At 39.5% G+C, this 21400-nt stretch overlaps 1 protein-coding gene across 1 annotated transcript in view; it reads left to right on the top strand.

Annotated features, from left to right (window-relative positions):
• LOC129546747 (ceruloplasmin) overlaps window positions 1-21400 on the top strand; it is a 48695-nt gene that overhangs the window by 14794 nt on the left and 12501 nt on the right. Inside the window, exons 7-14 of the mRNA XM_055412026.2 lie at window positions 3959-4089; window positions 4547-4687; window positions 4963-5174; window positions 6093-6243; window positions 6918-7130; window positions 11783-11990; window positions 13190-13329; window positions 15427-15555. Coding sequence (XP_055268001.2) covers window positions 3959-4089; window positions 4547-4687; window positions 4963-5174; window positions 6093-6243; window positions 6918-7130; window positions 11783-11990; window positions 13190-13329; window positions 15427-15555 — 1325 coding nt within the window. The remainder of the gene's footprint in view (window positions 1-3958; window positions 4090-4546; window positions 4688-4962; window positions 5175-6092; window positions 6244-6917; window positions 7131-11782; window positions 11991-13189; window positions 13330-15426; window positions 15556-21400) is intronic.

Raw genomic sequence — 21400 nt, forward strand, 5'->3', positions numbered from 1 at the left:
AATAATTGGAAAATATTCAGCCGAAGGATCATTGCTGTATAACATTTTTCTCTAAATGCCTTGGAAGCCACTGCAAAGCAAAACATACTTCTCATCTTTTTCTTAGCATTAAATTTTAAAATGGATTTGTTTATAATTATGAGATATTTAAAAACATAGTGAATTATATTGTCAATAGCAGTTTTACAAAAATTCAAAAATATTCCTCACATGTAATTTGTACCTTCCTGGAGAAGGAAATGGCAACCCACTCCAGTGTTCTTGCCTGGAGAATCCCAGGGACGGGGGAGACTGGTGGGCTGCCATCTCTGGGGTCACACAGAGTCAGACACGACTGAAGCGACGCAGCAGCAGCAGCTAAGATCTGAGGGTATAGTCAATCATTTCTTGTGTCATCCTTAAATCCTATTATATATATATATATTTACTTAATAACACCTAAGAATATATTACCAATTATTTCTTTGATAATCCAAAACTAAAACTAAAATACATTACTGTGGTATTAGCATTTAGAAGTGCACAAAAAGTTTTTCTATAGTCTGACTGCTAAATTTATTTACCAACTTGAAGATTACAGGAGTTGTAATTCTTTTAGTCTATTGAATGAAAGTTTTATGTCAGAAAATATCAAGTTCTATAACCACCAAAAAATAATATCCCCCATAGTATTTATTTTTTTAATTTACTCATAGCAAAGAAAACTGAGAATGTTCTATCAAATGAATATTTTCTTTTCTTACTTTAAAGCTTATCAACAAATTATTCAATCTGTGTAATGGAAATTTTGTGAACAAAAATTAGATTCAACTCTCATTTTATATTGACTAAAATAAGTATGAATAATAGATTCTTTCAGCTCACGTGATTCTCCTGCTTATGAAATTTGATGCTGTCTCAGCGTTGCAAGCCATTATTTCCTCCTAGGAAACACTTGTCCTCATTTTATGTTATTACAATAGAATTAAAAAGTTAAGAATGACATCTCTCATCTCAGTACTCTAGCATCTCAGCACAGATGTTTTAAAAGCACTACTACCTGACTTAAAAAAAATCAGACTTAATGTTTTTAAAATTTTATTCCAAAAGAAAAATGTATAGATAAACTAATAGGTAGTCTACAGACAGAGACTTGTATACATGTACAGACAAAAGACTGAAAAGATATCCATCAGTTCAGTTCAGTCGCTCAGTCGTGTCCGACTCTTTGCGACCCCATGAATCACAGCACGCCAGGCCTCCCTGTCCATCACCAACTCCCAGAGTTCACTCAAACTCATGTCCATCAAGTCGGTGATAACATCCAGCCATCTCACTCTCTGTCGTCCCCTTATCCTCCTGCCCCCAATCTTTCCCAGCATCAGAGTCTTTTCCAGTGAGTCAACTCTTCGCATGAGGTGGCCAAAGTATTGGAGTTTCAGCTTTAGCATCAGTCCCTCCAATGAACACCCAGGATTGATCTCCTTTAGAATGAACTGGTTGGATCTCCTTGCAGTCCAAGGGACTCTCAAGAGTCTTCTCCAGCACCACAGTTGAAAAGCATGCATTCTTCGGCGATCAGCTTTCTTCACAGTCCAACTCTCACATCCATACATGACCACAGGGAAAACCATAGCCTTGACTAGACGGACCTTGGTCTGCTTTTTAATATAGGTTGGTCATAACTTTCCTTCCAAGGAGTAAGTGTCTTAATTTCATGGCTGCAATCAGCATCCACAGTGATTTTGGAGCCCAAAAAAATAAAGTCTGACACTGTTTCCCCATCTATTTCCCACGAAGTGATGGGACCAGATGCCATGATCTTCGTTTTCTGAATGTTGAGCTTCAAGTCAACCTTTTCACTTTCCTCTTTCACGTTCATCAAGAGGCTTTTTAGTTCCTCTTCACTCTCTTCCATAAGGGTGGTGTCATCTGCAAATCTGAGGTTATTGATATTTCTCCCAGCAATCTTGATTCCAGCTTGTGCTTCTTCCAGCCCAGCGTTCCTCATGATGTACTCTACATATAAGTTAAATAAGCAGGGTGACAATATACAACCTTGACGTACTCCTTTTCCTATTTGGAACCAGTCTGTTGGTCCATGTCCAGTTCTCACTGTTGCTTCCTGACCTGAATACAGGTTTCTCAAGAGGCAGGTCAGGTAGTCTGGTATTCCCATCTCTCTCAAAATTTTCCACAGTTTATTGTGATCCACACAGTCAAAGATATCCATGGAAAATGTTGATAGTGATTATATAGAGATGGTGGAATTATGAGAATCTTAAATTGTTATATATATTTTTTTATTTTCCAAGTTCTCTACAATGAGCATGCATTATTTTTATAAATACATTGCTATTGTTCAGCCTCTGTCATGTCTGACTCTTTGCAATACATGGACTGCAGTGCACCAGACTCCTCTGTCCTTCACTATCTCCCAGAGTTTGCTGAAATTAAGGTCCATCAAGCCGGTGATGCCATACAACCATCTCATCCTCTGTTATCCCTTTCTCCTCCTGCCTTCAATCTTTCCCAGCATCAGGGTCATTTCCAATGAGTCAGCTCTTCACTTCAGATGACCAAGTGGAGCTCCATCATCAATCCTTCCAATGAATATTCAGGGTTGATTTCCTTTAGGACTGAAGGGTTTGATCTCCTTGCAGTCCAAAAGTGAAAGTAGAAGTCACTCAGTCATATCCGACTTTTTGCGACCCCATGGACTGTAGTCCATGGAATTCTCCAGGCCAGAATACTGAAGTGAATAGCCTTTCCCTTCTCCAAAGGATCTTACCAACCCAGGGATCGAACCCATGTCTCCCACATTGCAGGCAGATTCTTTACCAGCTGAGCCACAAAGCTCTAAAAAGTCTTTCAAGCACCATGATTCGAAAGCGTCAATTCTTTTGTGCTCAGCCTTCTTTAGTCCAACTCTCACACCCATATATGACTACTGGAAAAACCATAGCTTTGACTATATGGACCTTTGTCAACAAAGCAATGTCTTCGCTTTTTAATATGCTGTCTAGGTGTGTCATAGCTTTCTTTCCAAGGAGCAAGCATCTTTTAATTTCATGGCTGCAGTCGCTGTCCGTGATGATTTGGGAGCCCAATAAAAGAAAATCTGTCACTGCTTCCATTTTTTCCCCTTTATTTGCCATGAAGTGATGCCATGATCTTAGTTTTTGAATGTTGAGTTTTAAGCCGGCTTTTTCACTCTCCTCTTTCACACTCGTCAAGGGGCTCTTTAGTTCCTCTTCACTTTCTGCCATTAGAATGGTATCATCTACATATCTGAGGTTGTTGATATTTCTTCTAGCAATCTTGATACCAGCTTGTGATTCATCCAGCCTGGCATTTCACATGATGTATTCTGCATAGAAGTTAAATAAGGGTGACAATATACAGCCTTGATGTACTTCTTTCCCAATTTTGAACCTGTCAGTTGTTCCCTGTATGGTTCTAACCGTTGTTTCTTGACATGCCTACAGGTTTCTCAAGAGCCAAGTAAGATGTCTAGTACTCACATCTCTTTAAGAATTTTCCAGTTTGTTGTTATCCACACAGTCAAAGGCATTACAGTAGTCAATGAAGCACATGTTTTTTTTATGGAATTCTCTTGCTTTCTCTATTATCCAACTAATGTTGGCAATTTGATCTCTGGTTCCTCTGCCTCTTCAAACCCCAGCTTGTACATCTGGAAGTTCTCAATTCAGGTACTGCTGAAACCTAGCTTGAAGGATTTTGAGCATAACCTTGCTAGAATGTGGAACGAGTGCAATTGTATGGTAGTTTGAACATTCTTTGGCATTGTCCCTTTTTGAGATTGGAACAAAAACACCTTTGCCTGTCCTGTGGCCACTGCTGAGTTTTCCACAAATAGATTACAAGTATCTTAAAACAGATGCATGTAGGTTCTTGCTTTCTTTTCACGTGGTCATTGTAAATTTAAAAGTTCTCTGTTTCTATTTTCTCTGCACAGTGAATCCCACATCTATTTTGAAGAAGGCCCAACCAGAATCGGAGGAACTTACAAAAAAATAGTTTACTTTGAATACACAGATGCTTCCTTCCAAACCCAGAAGGCAAAAGCAGCACACCTCGGACTCCTTGGTAAAATTATTTCATAGCTTGTGGGGTTATAAACACAACTTATACATATTCTGTGCCATCAAAAGAGTATTCACCAACTCACAGTTTTTGGGATTCTCTGGTGGTTCAAATGGTAATGAGCCTGCCTACAATGCAGGAGACCAGTATCAAACCCTGGGCTGGTAAGATCCTCTGGAGAAAGAAATGGCAACCTACTCCCATATTCTTGCCTGGAGAGTCCCATGGACAGAGGAGTCTGGTGGGATTCACCCAATTTGAAACTACACTTCTTTTGTCCCTGCAAATCCACGTGAGTTTCTAAGATACTGAATCACCTAGACTTCTTTTCATTGGACACATTTCTGGTTCATGGCATCATCCCTTTAATTTGTTCCTAGAAGAACCTCACCCAAGTAACACAACCTGACAATGATCTTTATGAACACCAAGGACAACTCCTAACTCTGTTGGTTTCCAGGCCCTGTCATTAAGGCAGAAGTGGGGCAGATCATCCAGGTCACTTTCTATAACAATGCTTCCCTGCCGCTCAGCATTCATCCCCATGGATTGCTTTACAACAAGAACAATGAGGGCTCCTTCTACAGAACACCGGGAAGAGGCAAGTACCACAGCTCAACGGCGCAAGCAAGGCAGACAGCAATACAGTGTCAGCAAAAAAATCAGACTCCTCCTAAAATCCTTGGGCAGCCTACTTTTCACATCATCACAGATCTGTGTACTTACGGTGGCAGAGGGCTTTTTGGCCCTGTTCAGCTGTCACCCAAGGTACCACAGTGTAAGCAGGACACAGTTCTTGATCTCAGAGGTCTCACAGGCTAGACTAGGGTGCTTTGGGTCGTGGGTCCTATTTCACAAATGTTTCTTTCTTACTAGGTACCCCGTCGCCCTCCTCGTTTGTAAGTCCTGGTACAACTTTCGTTTATACGTGGGAAGTTCCAAGAGATGTGGGACCCACTTCCACAGATCCCAACTGCCTGACCTGGTCATACTTCTCCTCGGTAGATTTTAAAACAGACATCAACAGCGGCCTTATAGGGCCTCTTCTCGTGTGCAGAAATGGAAGTCTTGGAGAGGATGGCAAACAGGTTAAGTGATGGGACCTATGTCCGGGTATGCCTTGGTGAGAGGTTGCCTGAAACAGATCTTCAGGGGAAAGGCAGTGTGCAGTGGGCACCTTCAACTTCTGGGTGCCAGGGTCTCACAGTTTTACTCTCCTCAGCTTCAGACCTGTGTTTTCTCGTGCCCAGTGAACTCTGGGCATGTTCCAGACACAGGTTTGACCCCTGGATTGGGAAGATCCCCTGGAGAAGGAAATAGCAACCCACTCCAGTTTTTCTGCCTGGGAAATTCTATAGACAGAGCAGCCTGGTGGGCAACAATCTGTGGGGTCACAAGAGAGTCAGACACAATTTAGCAACTGAAGAACAACAACAAAAAGACTTATAAATCCCCAGTGTGAATATATAAAATTGAATGTATATTTTATTTTAAAACATAGCTATATATTTATAGTCATCTATATAATGAAAATCATATAGCCTCATAATTTTTATAGTACATATAATTTTTCTACTTTATCCAAAAATATAAATATATACATATATTTCTTCATAAACCCTAAAATACAGACTTTCTAGAATTGAAAACATTTTATTTAATTTACTTTTTACAAAGCTTCCAAGAGAAACCACTACAAACATCTGTGATTATAGTGTTTAGATTTATGGAGTTAAGATATAGGGGGTCCCTAGAGTAAGAGCTTTACATGAAAACAGTGGTAGAGATTTCTCCCAACTTCTTAGTTCTGTGATAAATCTATTCATTGGGATTCATACATTTGTGTAAAAAGTCCATAAGTGGGGAAGTTAACTGATCAGTTTTTCCAGGAACATACAAATCCCATTGCATGGGAAATCCTTTACGAGGGCCAACCATTTGACTAGATTTTGAATATGTACTATGCATATTTTGTGTCTGTTTATTTTTTCTATTCTCATCCACAGAAAGGAATAGACAAAGAATTTTACCTACTTGCCACAATATTTGATGAAAATCGAAGTCATCTCTTAGATAAAAATATCAGGATATTTACCACAGAGCCTGAAAATGTGGATAAAGAGGATCCAAACTTCCAAGAGTCTAACAAGATGTATTGTAAGAGAACAGTTAACTTAAAAGATAAATGTATTAAGCAGTTTAATTTCACTAGGCTTAAAGAATTACAGATTTTTTTAAGAGAAACATATTTTCTCCTCAATGGTTGGCTAATATGTTTCATGTTTTCTTTAAATATAATTCCTCAATAAAAATAGTGCCTACTAGGTATTTACCAGTGCCTTTTTGGTACAATACATTATTTTAGCTGTTGCTAAATATGATACAGAAAGTCACATATTTCTCTATTGCCAAAGTAATGGAGTGGATATGTGGGGTGTTTTTTGAGTTGGTTGGTTGATTTCTGAAGACTTTTAAGTGTGGTGGGAAAAAAGAATGGTCTAGAATCTGGAGACTTGGACTCTGGTCTCAACAGTTTCATTCATTAGCTTCATGACACTGAACAAGTCTCTCTGACCTTAGTTTCATCAAATCTAATGAACTCCGGGAGTTGGTGATGGACAGGGAGGCCTGGCGTGCTGTGATTCATGGGGTCGCAAAGAGTCGGACATGACTGAGCGACTGAACTAAACTGAACTGAAAAAGAAGGAGTTGGCTTGGGTAATCCTGATAGCTTACATGAGTGAACTGCTTAATGAGTAGTCCTTGGTTGAGTTCCAAGAGATGTTAAGTACCAATAAATTAAACAATCTTTTCTTTGTCATGTCTTGCAGCGATAAATGGATACATGTATGGAAATCTGCCTGGACTAGACATGTGCTTAGGAGACAATGTTTCATGGCATGTTCTTAGTGTGGGATCAAGTCAAGACTTACATGGGATATATTTTTCAGGAAATACCTTCACTTCCTTAGGATCAAGGGATGACACCGTAGTTGTGAATCCCCATATCTCCCAAACACTTCTTATGACACTTGATTCCACAGGTAAGTTGTGGATCTTCTCCATCAGCCTGAAATATGCCCAGGCTATGAAAAAGCAATGTCTTCATACGCACTGAATATTGCTTGTACAAGAAAAAAGGAAGTTATCCAAATAATGTTTAAAAATACTTTTGCCCTGCTCCATTTAATTTATAGGAGTGTTAGTATATCATTTTCCTCTACACAAAAATCCTCTCAGCCCTTTCCATTTTTCTCTTCCCAGGTATCAGGCTCTAAATCAACCCATGCTTTTCAAAAGCAATGAAGATGCTCTGAAGCATTTTAATTTGCTTTCATTCTATTATCTGCTGCATTTCTTACTCTTCTGTCCATTTGTTTCCCAGGCCTTCCTCCTTCATCAACCTTACCCTTCTCTTTTTCGCCTTCCTCTCTTATCCCTCTCCTTGCTAGTTTTGTTCCCTTGGGAAATGTTTTTACTTCAGTGAGGTTGACTACTTCTGGCAGTTTTTTAACGGCACCTTGTACCAGAAAATTGTTAAGGGAATCAGAGGAGCCTCCCCTCTCCTCTGAATCTAATACCCTCATTTATAAAATAGGCATTGTAATAATTTACAATCCATAAAAAGCAATAAACACAATCATATGAGATAGATGCACTGTAGTAAAGGGTCTGGTATATGTTAGACTTAATCATCCTGCAGATATACCATAACAAAAAATAAAATAAACAAGCAAAAAAAACTCAGTACTCACACCAGTTGAATACTGGCTATACAATAAACAAGTAAAAGTTGTCAGTCATGTCTGACTCTTTGCGACCCCATGGACTATACTATACAGTCCATGGAATTCTCTAGGCCTTTCCCTTCTGCAGGGGCTCTTCCCAACCCAGGGATCGAACCCAGGTCTCCTGCATTGCAGGTGGATTTTTTACCAGCTGAGCCACAAGGGAAGCCCAAGAATATTGGAGTGGGTAGCCTATCCCTTCTCCAGTGTATCTTCCCGAACCAGGAATCGAACTGGGGTCTCCTGCACTGCAGGCTGATTCTTTATCAACTGAGCTATGCGGGAAGCCCTACAATAAACAAATTACTCTGTAAATACCATGGATTTGTATCTTAACTCTTTGTGATATCACAAATTCATCTGACTATATATTTCAAAAATTTTTATTCTGCTTTCCAAACAAACAATGCTGGTGATTATGAGTAATCAGAAGATTACTCAGCCATTTTTTAAAAAAAGAAATATTGCCATTTGCAGCAACAATGATGGACTTCATTATACTAAGTCAAGTAAGTCGGACAGAGAAAGACAAATATCATGTGATATCACTTATACATGGAATCTAAAAAAATGATACAAGTGAACTTCTTTACAAAATAGAAGTAGACTCATAGACATAGAAAACCAACTTATGTTTATCAAAGAGGAAAGGGGGATAAATATACAGTACTATGTATAAAATAGATAAAACAAAAAGGACCTACTTTCAGCACAGGGAACTATGTGCAATATCTTGTAATAACCTATAATGGAAAAGATTCTGAAATATATATATATGAATATATATACATATTACTGAATCACTTTGTTGTATGCCAGAAACATTGCAAATAAACTACACTTTAAAAAATAATAAATAATATTTTTATTTATTTTTTTAAATTTTTATTTAATAAGTGGTACAAAGCACAATGCCATAAACATTAACAGTTAAAATTTCACCAAATGAAAAAAATACTATAGAATACACAGTTGCAAAAAGCTACATTAAGTTATTTTACAACTGCCTCAAGCTGCAAAAAGAAAAAATACCCAATGCCATACCTAAGTTATCCCTCTCTCAAAAGAATGTCATTTATATTATAAACCACAAGCTCCCCATCAAAAGACGGGAACTGCTTTTGTTAATTCATATATATATATATATATATATATATATGACTGTATCACTTTGCTATACACCTGAAACAAACACAACACTGTAAATAAAATATAGTACAATATAAAATAAAAATAAGTAACAGACCTTTGGGGCTTTACACAGTTAGAGTTCCTATCAGAGGGATAACAGCACCACAGCCGCACTGGATCCTCATGAAGGAGGCACACGAATGACTGGGTCACAAGAGTTACAGGAATGAGAGCTGCTCACTTCCCAGAAACTACAGCTCACAGAAAACCAACAAAGGCACGAGGTACAGACCATTCACTTATGAATGTGTAAAACTCAAGAAAGTCACATCACTCCTACAACATGTCGAAAGTGCCTCAGAATTCACACAATACCAACTTTCTCATGGTTCTGGTTAAATTGCATATACCAGTTTATAACAAATGGCAAAATCTGTAACTCTGTTCAAAGTTTTAAAAGATTACTTAAGAATAGTTTCTTGGTTTCTATGCCACCTTTATAGTTCTGGTTTCTCATTTCTTAATTAGTAAATTCAGCGTGCAGGTTCTATCCTAGGCTAATTTATCCACTTCCGGAAGGAACAGCCTCTTAAATCCACAGAGTGTTGAGGTCGGGAGCCTCCAACCACGTCAGATTCGTTTCACATATGATAATATACATGTTTCAATCCATTCTCCCAAATTATCCCACCCTTGCCCTCTCCCACAGAGTCCAAAAGACTGCTCCACACATCCAAGTCTCTCCTGTTGTCTCGTATACAGGGTTATCGTTATCCTCTTGCTATATTCCATATATATGTGTTAATATGCTGTATTGGTGTTTTTGTTTCTGGCTTACTTCGCTTTGTATAATAGGCTCCAGTTTCCTTCACCTCATTAGAACTAATTCAAATGTATTCTTTTTAATCGCTGAGTAGTACTCCATTGTGTAAATGTACCACAGCTTTCTTATCCATTCGTCTGCGGATGGACATCTAGGTTGCTTCCATGTCCTGGCTATTATAAACAGTGCTGCGATAAACATTGGGGTACATGTGTCTCTTTCAATTCTGGTTTCCTCGGTGTGTATGCCCAGGAGTGGGGTTGCTGGGTCATATGGCAGTTCTATTTCTAGTTTTTTAAGGAATCTCCACACTGTTCTCCACAGTGGCTGTACTAGTTTGCATTCCCACCAACAGTGTAAGAGGGTTCCCTTTTCTCCACACCCTCTCCAGCATTTATTGCTTGTAGACTTTTGGATAGCAGCCATTTTGACTGGCATGAAATGGTGTCTCATTGTGGTTTTAATTTGCATTTCTCTGATTATGAGGGATGTTGAGCATCTTTTCATGTGTTTGTTAGCCATCTGTATGTCTTCTTTGGAGAAATGTCTGTTTAGTTCTTTAGCTCATTTTTTGATTGGGTCGTTTATTTTTCTGGAATTGAGCTGCAGGAGTTACTTGTATATTTTTAAAATAACATTTTTAAAAGATCATCCAAAAAGAAGTAATCACAAGAAAAAAAGAAAGGTCTTTCTTCACCACTTTCTCTTCTCTGCTGTACTCACTCCCCTAGTGGCAAGCTATCACCCATTCCCCTCCCACTTCTTCCTCTCCTTTCCCCTGTAGATGTTTCCCTGGTCTTAAAAAAAAAAAGTAGTCTGCTTTTTTTCCTCTTTCCTAAACAGTATCCGCCACAGTAAACAAATGGTAGTGTCTCAAAAAGTAACAATAACCACAGAAATATGTACAGAATTGAAAGAGAATGCTAGTGTTGATGAAGGTGATATCAATATTATTAGAAACAAAGTCAGAACATGAAGGGCATAAAATTACCAAAATAAAAGACAGCTGGAATTTAAGGGAAATTTTCTGGCCTGACCCATGCTGGAGTTTGTCACTGTTGCTGTTGAGGTGATTTGTTTCCATTGTGGTCATTGTTTGGGTTCTTATTAGTAATATTATTCTGATTTCCTTTCAGTGCCTCCACACTGCCTCTCTGCTCCAACCATCGTCACCCCTTGTGGGTTACTGTAATAGCCTTCTGACAAGTCTCCTTCCTTCCTCCCTTGCCCACTCTAGTCTATTCTCAGCACAACTGCCAGAATGTTCCTATGTCACTCACAGACTCAGAGTTAAAGCTACAGACTGTTCAGTGGCCCACAAGGGCCTATGTGACTTTGTCCTTCATTCCCACCAATCCTGTCTCCTAGTACCCTCAACCTTGCTCACTCTACTCCAGACCCCCCGGCTTCTTAGATGGCCCTCAAACACACCAAGCAGACCCTCAGGCAGGGAATTTTGCTATCTATTTCCTCTTGCTGGATTGCCCTTCCTCTGGATCCACCATCTACCTCTTGTGAATCTTTGCCCAAATGTCACTCACCCATAAAGACCTACCCTGATCATCCTATAAAATATTGTTTATTGCCCTCTCTCTCCACACTTTCATCCAGAATTCTCAATACTCCTTACACTGTCACATTTTCCTTAATCCATAGCACTTATCACCTTCCAACCCACATCAACTTTACTTACTAGGTTAGTTGTCTGTCTCTACAACACCCTGCAATATAAACCCCAAGGGCAAGAATGTTTATCTATTTTATTCGTTAATGTTTCCCAAGTGCTCAGAAATATGCCTGGCATAAAGATACTCAATAAATGCTTGTCAAACTAGTGAAAGAATGAATGAACTATCTTATAGTATTTCTCTGGGGGATTTATAGCTTATAGATGACTTAGAGAAATGAAATCTGAATGCAATGCCTTAAGTATTCTTTTCTTATTCCCCTCTAGGCATTTTTGATGTGGTTTGTATAACCTCAGAGCACTATGCTGGAGGCATGAAACATAAATACCAAGTGAGGGAGTGTTCACAGCCAAACCCCGATCAAACACAGTACCAGGAGGCGAAGGTTATTTATATCGCAGCTGAGGAAATTGTGTGGGACTATTCTCCTAGCAGGGAGTGGGAGAGAGAACTGCATCATCTCCAAGGACAGAAGTATGGCCGTGACTTCCATCTCTAATTGGGCAGCATTTATTCTGTAGTCCTCCACCCTTTCCTTTCAGTCTCGTGTGTATGTGTGTGTTTGTGGTGTGTGTATTTATTTGTGTGTGGTATGTGTGTGGCATGTGTAGTTCAGGACACATTTAATTACAAATAACTTCAAAATGTGTGTGTGATGTCTTCAGTTATAAATACTTCTAATCTTTCCAAATATTAACATAACTTAATTCTTCTTTGCTGTTTCTGTTTGTCTCTCTTTTCATTTCTTGTCTTCTCACTTCCTTATGTGTTTTACCATCCAATCTCACCACTTTAAGGTATAATAAGTATAATTTCAGCTACATTTAACATTTGGAATCAGTCAGAATTTTTTTGTCTTTTTTTTCCGGCTATTGCTATTCTTCTTTGAACCTCAAATTGAAGACACTAATTTTTATTTTTGTGTAAAATTTGATATCTTTCTCTGATTTTTCTCTCTTACTGTTTATTCATTTGATCAAAACTGAATTTCATCCTAAAAACACGTTTTAAGGTACAGGATGAATATTCAACAATCTTACCAAAATAAATATATATATTTTTTTAATGAAATGAATTTCTAAGGTAAAATAGACTCTCAGTTCAGTTCAGTTCAGTCGCTCAGTCATGTCCGACTCTTTGTGACCCCATGAATCACAGCTCGCCAGGCCTCCCTGTCCATCACCAACTCCAGGAGTTCACTCAAACTCATGTCCATCGAGTCGGTGACGCCATCCAGCCATCTCATCCTCTGTTGTCACCTTCTCCTCCTGCCCTCAATCCCTCCCAGAATCAGTCTTTTCCAGTGAGTCAACTTGTTGCATGAGGTGGCCAAAGTATTGGAGTTTCAGCTTTAGCATCAGTCCTTCCAATGAACACCCAGGACTGATCTCCTTTAGAATGGACTGGTTGGATCTCCTTGCAGTCCAAGGGACTCTCAAGAGTCTTCTCCAACACCACAGTCCAAAAGCATCAATTCTTTGGCGATCAGCTTTCTTCACAGTCCAACTCTTACATCCATACATGCATGACCACTGGAAAAACCATAGCCTTGACTAGATGGACTAGATATTAATAAATTGCATTATTCCAATAAGTTCTTCCATATGAGAATTTGTTTAATTTAATGGTTAAATTAATTAACTTTGTGATTTTTTGTTTTTATTTTCTCAAAGCGAAACAAACATATACTTGGATAGAGTTGAGACATATCTTGGGTCCAAATACAAGAAGGTCGTATACCGCCAATATGATGACATCACATTCACAAATCAAACAGTACGAAATGAAGATGAAATACATCTGGACATACTAGGTATTGATACACTAGAAGATTGGTTTGGGGTTTGTCATCTTGTCTTCAACCACTGGAAATTGTTGTCTCCATAAGGATATTGTCAATTTCTACCTCAATGGAGAAAAGTGACTAAAATTCTAACTTTAATTTGTTTGCTGGTAGACACTTTTATTGGGAAAAGAAAACTGATTCAAATATTTTTAAATGGAAAACAAAGATATCATAGACAATGAATATGGTTAGTTTCAGATTATCTGGCTTCTTGCACAGAGAATCCCAAGATTCTGGGAGGGACCTTAGAAATAACATTTAAAGAAAATTTCTTTGAAATTAAAACAAATCCCCCAAACCCTCATATAGTTAGAAGGGGGCCTTCCTTGTTTAAATTTAAGTGTTTAAACAGTTAATTGCTCAAGATTTAATTTCATCTTCTGTCTAAGAGTGAGAAAAATATAGCCCATACCTCCACCTTTGACAGATCAGCTAAAAAACTTGTAAGTGCCTCCCAGGCACCCACATGTAACATTTCTCTAAGTCACACAGCATTTCATAGGTCACACAAGGTATTCATTTGTTATGTCAAATGGCATGTCCATACATTGCATAGTATTTCCAGAGGTTACAAGGCATATCCATACACCCAGATATTATTTCTGTCATGATATCTGTGTGTCTATTTGAGGCCATATTCTGGCATGGCACCCTGAGAAGATGGGTGTGCATGCTGACAAGGAGAAATTTTTACTTTTCTTGGCTCCACATTGGCCTCTTGAGCTTTGCAACCCCTGGAGGGAGGTCTGTGGTATTCAGTTTCCGGTGCTTTTGAATGGACCCTTCAAAAAAAGTAACAGTATTATATTTGTTTTCTCTAGGATCCTGGCCAAATGCACTAAGATAAATAACACAATATGACCCTCTAGATTCCTTGATTTACACACACACACCAAAAAAAAAAAACAAACCCACTTTTTAGAAAAGGAAAAGCAAGCAAAGTGTTTGAGATGGGAGAATTGCCATGGGAGGCAAAGAGGTGGTTTACTTCATTAGTATCTAGTATCTAACTGGTCTCTTTGGGGTTCTGATATTAAATAGTTATAGCACGCGTTTAAGGAGAGTTCTATCTGCTTTATTGTTGTTGTTTAGTCACTAACTGGTGTCAGACTCTTGGCAACCCCATGGACTGTGGCCCCCCAGGCTCCTCTGTCCATGAGATTTCCCAGGCATGAATACTGTAGTGGGTTGCCATTTCCCCCTCCAGGGGATCATCCCAATCCAGGGATCAAATCTGCATCTCCTTCACTGGCAGGTGGATTCTTTACTACTGAGCCATCAGGGAAGCTTTAGTTCATCTCAAAACCATCTCTGTTTCAGAATTTTTAGAGCCACAAATTCTATCTGCCTTCAAATAGAAAGAAGTTTTATAATAAATTATATACCTCCAGCTCTTGCTGCTGCTGCTAAGTCACTTCAGTCGTGTCCGACTCTGTGTGACCCCATAGACGGAAGCCCACCAGGCTCCCCCGTCCCTGGGATTCTCCAGGCAAGAACACTGGAGTGGGTTGCCATTTCCTTCTCCAATGTGTGAAAGGGAAAATTGAAAGTGAAGTCGCTCAGTCGTGTCTGACCCTTAGCGACTCCATGGACTGCAGCCTACCAGGCTCCTCCATCCATGGGATTAGCATGGGATAAAAAAGAGAGTAAAACAAAGGGTCAATTTGTGAGAGATAATAGCCCTGGGTCAATGAAAACACCTTGCAGTTTCTCCCAATCTTCCCCTAGGGTAAAGGGGGAAAGAATAAAAGGTTTAAATGGCGAGGCTGGTCAAGAAAGAAAATGTTCCATTTCTAAATTGAATATTTTCATAGGCATTAACTAATGCTCATTGAAGTAAGTTTTCTAGAACTGGAGCTTATAAAAATTCTAGATTATTTCAATTTTCCAGGCAAAAACCATGTGTCATAAACCAGCAATGGTCCATTTGTTAAATGTGTTTGTGTTTCATTTGGCTGCATGTTAAGGAATAAAATAAGTCACTGTGTATATACTTAAGGGGGCAGATGACTCATAATTTAAAATAAATAACTATTCATCCATTTTTCTTTTTGTATTTCCTAGGTCCTATAATATTTCTCAGCCCTGGTGAGAAAATCTATGTTGTCTTTAAAAATAAAGCCTCAAGACCATATTCTATTCATGCTCATGGAGTGAAAACAGACAACCCCACTGTTGTTACAACACAGCCAGGTACCTGCTTTGGGAGAAAGAAAAGTCCCAAAGCTTTTGTGCAGGACTGTGAGGATAATGTCTGCTCTTTTTTTCCCCTTTTTTTGTTTGTTTCTTTCTTTTGTGAAATACCTGCTATATGCCATGCCTTTTTCTTTATTGAGGTATAGTAACTGATTTACCAGAGAAGGCAATGGCAAGCCACTCCAGTACTCTTGCCTAGAAAATCCCATGGACGGAGGAGCCTGGTAGGCTGCAGTCCATGGGGTCACTACAAGTCAGATATGACTTAGCGACTTCACTTTCACTTTTCCCTTTCACACATTGGAGAAGGAAATGGCAACCCACTCCAGTGTTCTTGCCTGGAGAATCCCAGGGACGGGGGAGCATGGTGGGCTTCCGTCAATGGGGTCACACAGAGTCGGACACGACTGAAGTGACTCAGCAGCAGCAGCAGCAGCAACTGATTTACAATATTATACTAGTTTCAGGTGTACAACATAGTGATTCAAAATTTTTATAAATTATACTCCATTTATTATAAAATATTGGCTTTATTCCCTGTGCTGCACAATATATCCTTATAGTTTATTTATTTTATACATAGTGGTTTGTACCTCTGAATCCCCTGCTTCTGTCTTGCCTTTCCCCACTTTTCTCTCCCCAGTGGTAATGAGTTTGTCCTCTATGACTTTCTTTTTTGTTATATTCACTAGTGTTTTATTTTTAGATTCTACATATATGTGATAGTATAGTATTTGTCTTTCTCTAGTTGACATTCCATTAAACATAATACCCTCCAGGTCCATCTGTGTAGTTGCAAATGGCAAAATTTCATTCTTTGTAATGGCTGAGTAGTATTCTATTGTATGAATATATATATATATTCATCTCCTTCATCTGTTCATCTGTTGAAGGACACTTAGGTTGCTTCCATATCTTGGCTATTATAAATGATGCTGCTATGAACGTTGGGGTCCATGCATCTTTTCAAATTAGTGTTTTCATTTTCTTTGGATGTATATCCATAAGTGGAATTGCTGGATCATATAGTAGTTCTATTTTTAGTTTTTTGAGGAACCTTCATACTGTTTTCCATAATGGGTTGTTCCAACTTACAAACAAAATCAAAGTTAGTAGAAGAAAAGGAAACATTAAGATCAGAGCAGAGATAAATGAAATAGAGATTTTAAGAGCAATAGAAAAGATCAATGAAGCTAAGAGTTAGCTCTTCAAAAAGATAACAAAATTGATCAATGTTTAGTCAGATTCATCAAGAAAAAAGAGAGAGAGTGTAAATAAAATAAAAAATGAAACAACTTACAACTGACACCACAGCAATACAAATTATCATAAGAGGTTACTACAAACAATTATATGCTAATAAAATGGACATCCTAGAATAAATAGATAAATTCCTAGAAATATGCAGTCTTCTGAGATTGAATCAGGAAGAAAAATTGAAAGCATTAAATGAAACTGAATCAGTTGAAAAAACAACAACACAGTCCAGCAGAGATGGCTTCATGGGTGAATTCTACCTAACTTTTAGAAAAGAGTTAACACCTATCCTTCTCAAACTCTTTCAAAAAACTGCAGATGAAAGAATGCTTCCAAACTTATTCTGTGAGGCCAGCATCACACTGATACCAAGACCAAACAAAGATACCACAAAAAAAGAAAATTACAGGCCAATGTCACTGATAAACACAGATACAAAAATCCTCAACAAAATACTAGCAAACTAAATCCAATGATACAATAAAAGGATCATATACCATGATTAAGTGGGATTTATCAATAACCTCAGATATGCAGATGACACCACCCTTTTGGCAGAAAGTGAAGAGGAACTAAAAAGCCTCTTGATGAAAGTGAAAGAGGAGAGTGAAAAGGTTGGCTTGAAGCTCAACATTCAGAAAACTAAGATCATGGCATCTGGTCCCATCACTTCATGGCAAATAGATGGGGAAACAGTGGAAACAGTGTCAGACTTTATTTTTTTGGGTTCCAAAATCACTGCAGATGCTGATTGCAGCCATGAAATTAAAAGACACTTACTCCTTGGAAGGAAAGTTACGACCAACCTAGATAGCATATTAAAAAGCAGAGACATTACTTTGCCAACCAAGGTCCGTCTAGTCAAGGCTATGGTTTTTTCAGTGGTCATGTATGGATGTGAGAGTTGGACTGTGAAGAAAGCTGATCGCCGAAGAATGGATGCTTTTGAACTGTGGTGCTGGAGAAGACTCTTGAGAGTCCCTTGGACTGCAAGGAGATCCAACCAGTCCATTCTAAAGGAGATCGATCCTGGGTGTTCATTGGAAGGACTGATGCTAAAGCTGAAACTCCAATACTTTGGCCACCTCATGTGACAAGTTGACTCACTGGAAAAGACTCTGATGCTGGAAGGGATTGGGGGTGGGAGGAGACGGGGACGACAGAGAATGAGATGGCTGGATGGCATCATCGACTCGATGGACATGAGTTTGAGTGAACTCCTGGAGTTGGTGATGGACAGGGAGACCTGGTGTGCTGTGACTCATGGGTTCGCAAAGAGTTGGACACGACTGAGTGACTAAAATGAATTGATCCCAGGGATGCGTGCTAAGTCACTTCAGTTGTGTCCAACACTTTGAGACCCCATGGACCGTAGCCTGCCAGCCTCTTCCATCCATGGGATTCTCCAGGCAAGAATGCTGGAGTGGGTTGCCATTTCCATCTCCAAAGGATCTTCCTGACCCAGGGATGAAACCTGCATCTCTTATGTCTCCTACATTGGCAGGTGGGTTCTTTACCACTACCATATATGGATGTGAGAGTTGGACTGTGAAGAAAGCTGATCGCCAAAGAATGGATGCTTTTGAACTATGGTGTTGGAGAATACTCTTGAGAGTCCCTTGGACTGCAAGGAGATCCAACCAGTCCATTCTAAAGGAGATCAATCCTGGGTGTTCATTGGAAGGACTGATGCTAAAGCTGAAACTCCAATACTTTGGCCACCTCATGTGACGAGTTGACTCACTGGAAAAGACTCTGATGCTGGGAAAGGTTGGGGGCGGGAGGAGAAGGGGATGGCCGAGAATGAGATGGCTGGATGGCATCACCGACTCTGTGGACATGAGTTTGAGTGAACTCCGGGAGTTGGTGATGGACAGGGCGGCCTGGCATGCTGTGATTCATGGGGTCGCGGAGAGTCGGACACGACTGAGCGACTGAACTGAACTGAACTGAACCGAACTGAACCGAACCGCCACCTGGGATAGTTCAATATCCACAAGTCAATCAATGTGATACATCACATCAACAAATCATCAACAAATTGAAGACTAAAAGGATATGATCATCTCAATAGATGCAGAAAAAGCTTTTGAAAAATTAAACAACTATTTATGATAAAAACTCTCAACAAAGTGAGTTCAGAGGGAACATACCTCAACATAATAAAGGCCATATATGACAAGCCCACAGCTAACATCATACTCAACAGTGAAAAGCTGAAAGTGTTTCCTCTATGATCAGAAGCAGGACAAGGATGCCCACTCTCACCAGTTTTATTCAACATAGTATTCAAAGTCCTAGTCACAGCAATAAAACTAGAAAAAGAAATAAAAGGAATCCAAAACTGGAAAAGAAGAAGTGAAACCCTTACTGTTTGCAGATGACATGATACTGTACATGAAAATCCTAAAGCCACCACCAAAAAACTCCTTGGGCTCATCAATGAATCTGATAAAGTTGAAGGATACAAAATTAAGGTATAGAAATTTATTGGATTTCTATACACTAAGATATCAGAAAAAGAAATTAATGAATAAAGAAATTAATCCCATTCACAATCACATCAAAAAGAATAAACTACCTAAGAACAAACCAACCAAAAGAGGTAGAAGACCTGCACTCAGAAAAGTGTAAGACGCTGAGAAACAAATTTGAAGACAGTACAAAGAGATGGAAGGATATTCCACTCCTGGAGTGAAAACAAACTATCCCACTGAAAATAAACAAACACAGCCAAGTAACTGCTTTGGGGAAAAGTAAAGCCCCAAAGCTTTTATCAAGACTGTGGGGCTAATGTTCTTTCTTAAATAGGGGCATAGTTCCAGGTGAGAGACATTAGTGGACTAATAAGGAGAAGGGGGCGACAGAAGATGAGACGGTTGGATGACAACACTGACTCGCTGGACATGAGTTTGAGCAAATTCTGGGAGATGGTGAAGGACAGGGAAGCCTGGTGTGCTGCAGTTCATGGGGTCACAAAGAGTTGGACCTGACTTAGCAATTGAACAATAGCAAGAAGGGCCTGAAGAACAAGTTTGAGAGAGAAGTTCCTTTTGCAAATTAAGTTTGCTTCCAGGATAGGGCACCATGTGTATACAATTTGTGTGCAGCTCTCCCACCTCCTTACCTGTCCAGCTGTCAGGTATTTATGCTGTGTTCAATGTCTCCAACTCAAGTGCAAAAGTAGGAGTTGAGTACAAGATGCAGTGTGTGAGGGAGGAGGCAAGAGTTGAGCAGCTAAGAAAAAGGGAGAAACCTCATGTGCTAATCATCATGACATCACCCTGTACAGCATGCCACTCAGCATTCTAAACTCAAAGGAAATGAATACTTTTTAATATAAATGCCAAGGAGGCAGACCCCAAAATGAAGATTTGTGTGCAGACAGTGGTCTTGGGATAAACAACTTCGGGGGAATAAAAAAAGAAAGAAGCAAAATTGGACAGGGAAATATGGTTTAACAGAGATGCAACCTCAACAGAAGTCACAGCCACAACTCTGAGAAATTTCAAAGATTGGGTAGCCCTCAGCTCTCCTGAGTTGGGGTAAGAGAACTGGCACCTTTGTGTCCCTGCCCAGTCATTGGATGCAGGCATGGGGGACATGGCTGTTGACACCTGGTGGAGTATTTTTCAAGGGGGCTATAAAAGGGCATCCAGAATGTCCCCTTGGAGAAGGAAATGGCAACTCACTCCAGTATTCTTGCCTGGAGAATCCCAGGGACAGGGGAGCCTGGTGGGCTGCCGTCTATGGGGTCGCACAGAGTCAGACACGACTGAAGCAACTTAGCAGCAGCAGCAGCAGAATGTCCTCTAAAGATGCCTGTCAAAATAAGTAGTTCTGGGAATCAAGGATATCAAGGAAAGAGACAAATTCAGGAGAAAAGAAAAAGATTTGTGGGTCAGAAAGACTGAAGACAGACTTTGATGATAGGTGGAACATTCCCTTTTTATTTTAAAAGCAGACAGTCCTACCATGGCACCAAGATGAATCTTCTGCCAAGGGAGTTTGCAAGTCAGCACTTCTTTCTGATTAGCCAGGAAAGGATCACATTACATGCATTTCACGAACACTTCTGAGTACCTGCTGTGTCCCTGGACCTGTGCAGTGTGCTGGAAGGAGAGGGCTAGTACTAAGATTTGGAACTGGGGAGGCTGAGGATGGGGTTGGTTAGTGGAGAAGGAAGACTGTGTCACAGGTGCTTGGGAACACCTCTGGAAGAGAGAGATGTAGAATGATACAGCAAGGGGTGAGGGTGGGGACCAAAAGAACTTTCCTGCAGGAGTAAAGATTCAGTTTAATGCAAACAGCCTTGGGGGTGGGGAGGGGAAGGAGGTGCATGTGATCCTCAGATTGGAAGGTTCAGAGCTGTGATTCAAAACAATTCTGTCACATTTCAAAGACTGAGTTATCTTCACTACAATAAGTATTTGTTGAACAAATGAATTAGATTTAACAATTGATATTTTTCAAAGGCAGAATCACTATAAAGGTTTTTTTTTTTAAGATTTATTTATTTATTTTTGGCTGTGCTGGGCTTTCTCTAGTTTCAGTGAACAGGGGCTACTCTCTAGGTGCGGTGCAC

This window comes from Moschus berezovskii, chromosome 1 (assembly GCF_049115385.1).
Source record: "Moschus berezovskii isolate FMDL1 chromosome 1, NW_MosBer_1.0, whole genome shotgun sequence".
NCBI lineage: Eukaryota > Metazoa > Chordata > Mammalia > Artiodactyla > Moschidae > Moschus > Moschus berezovskii.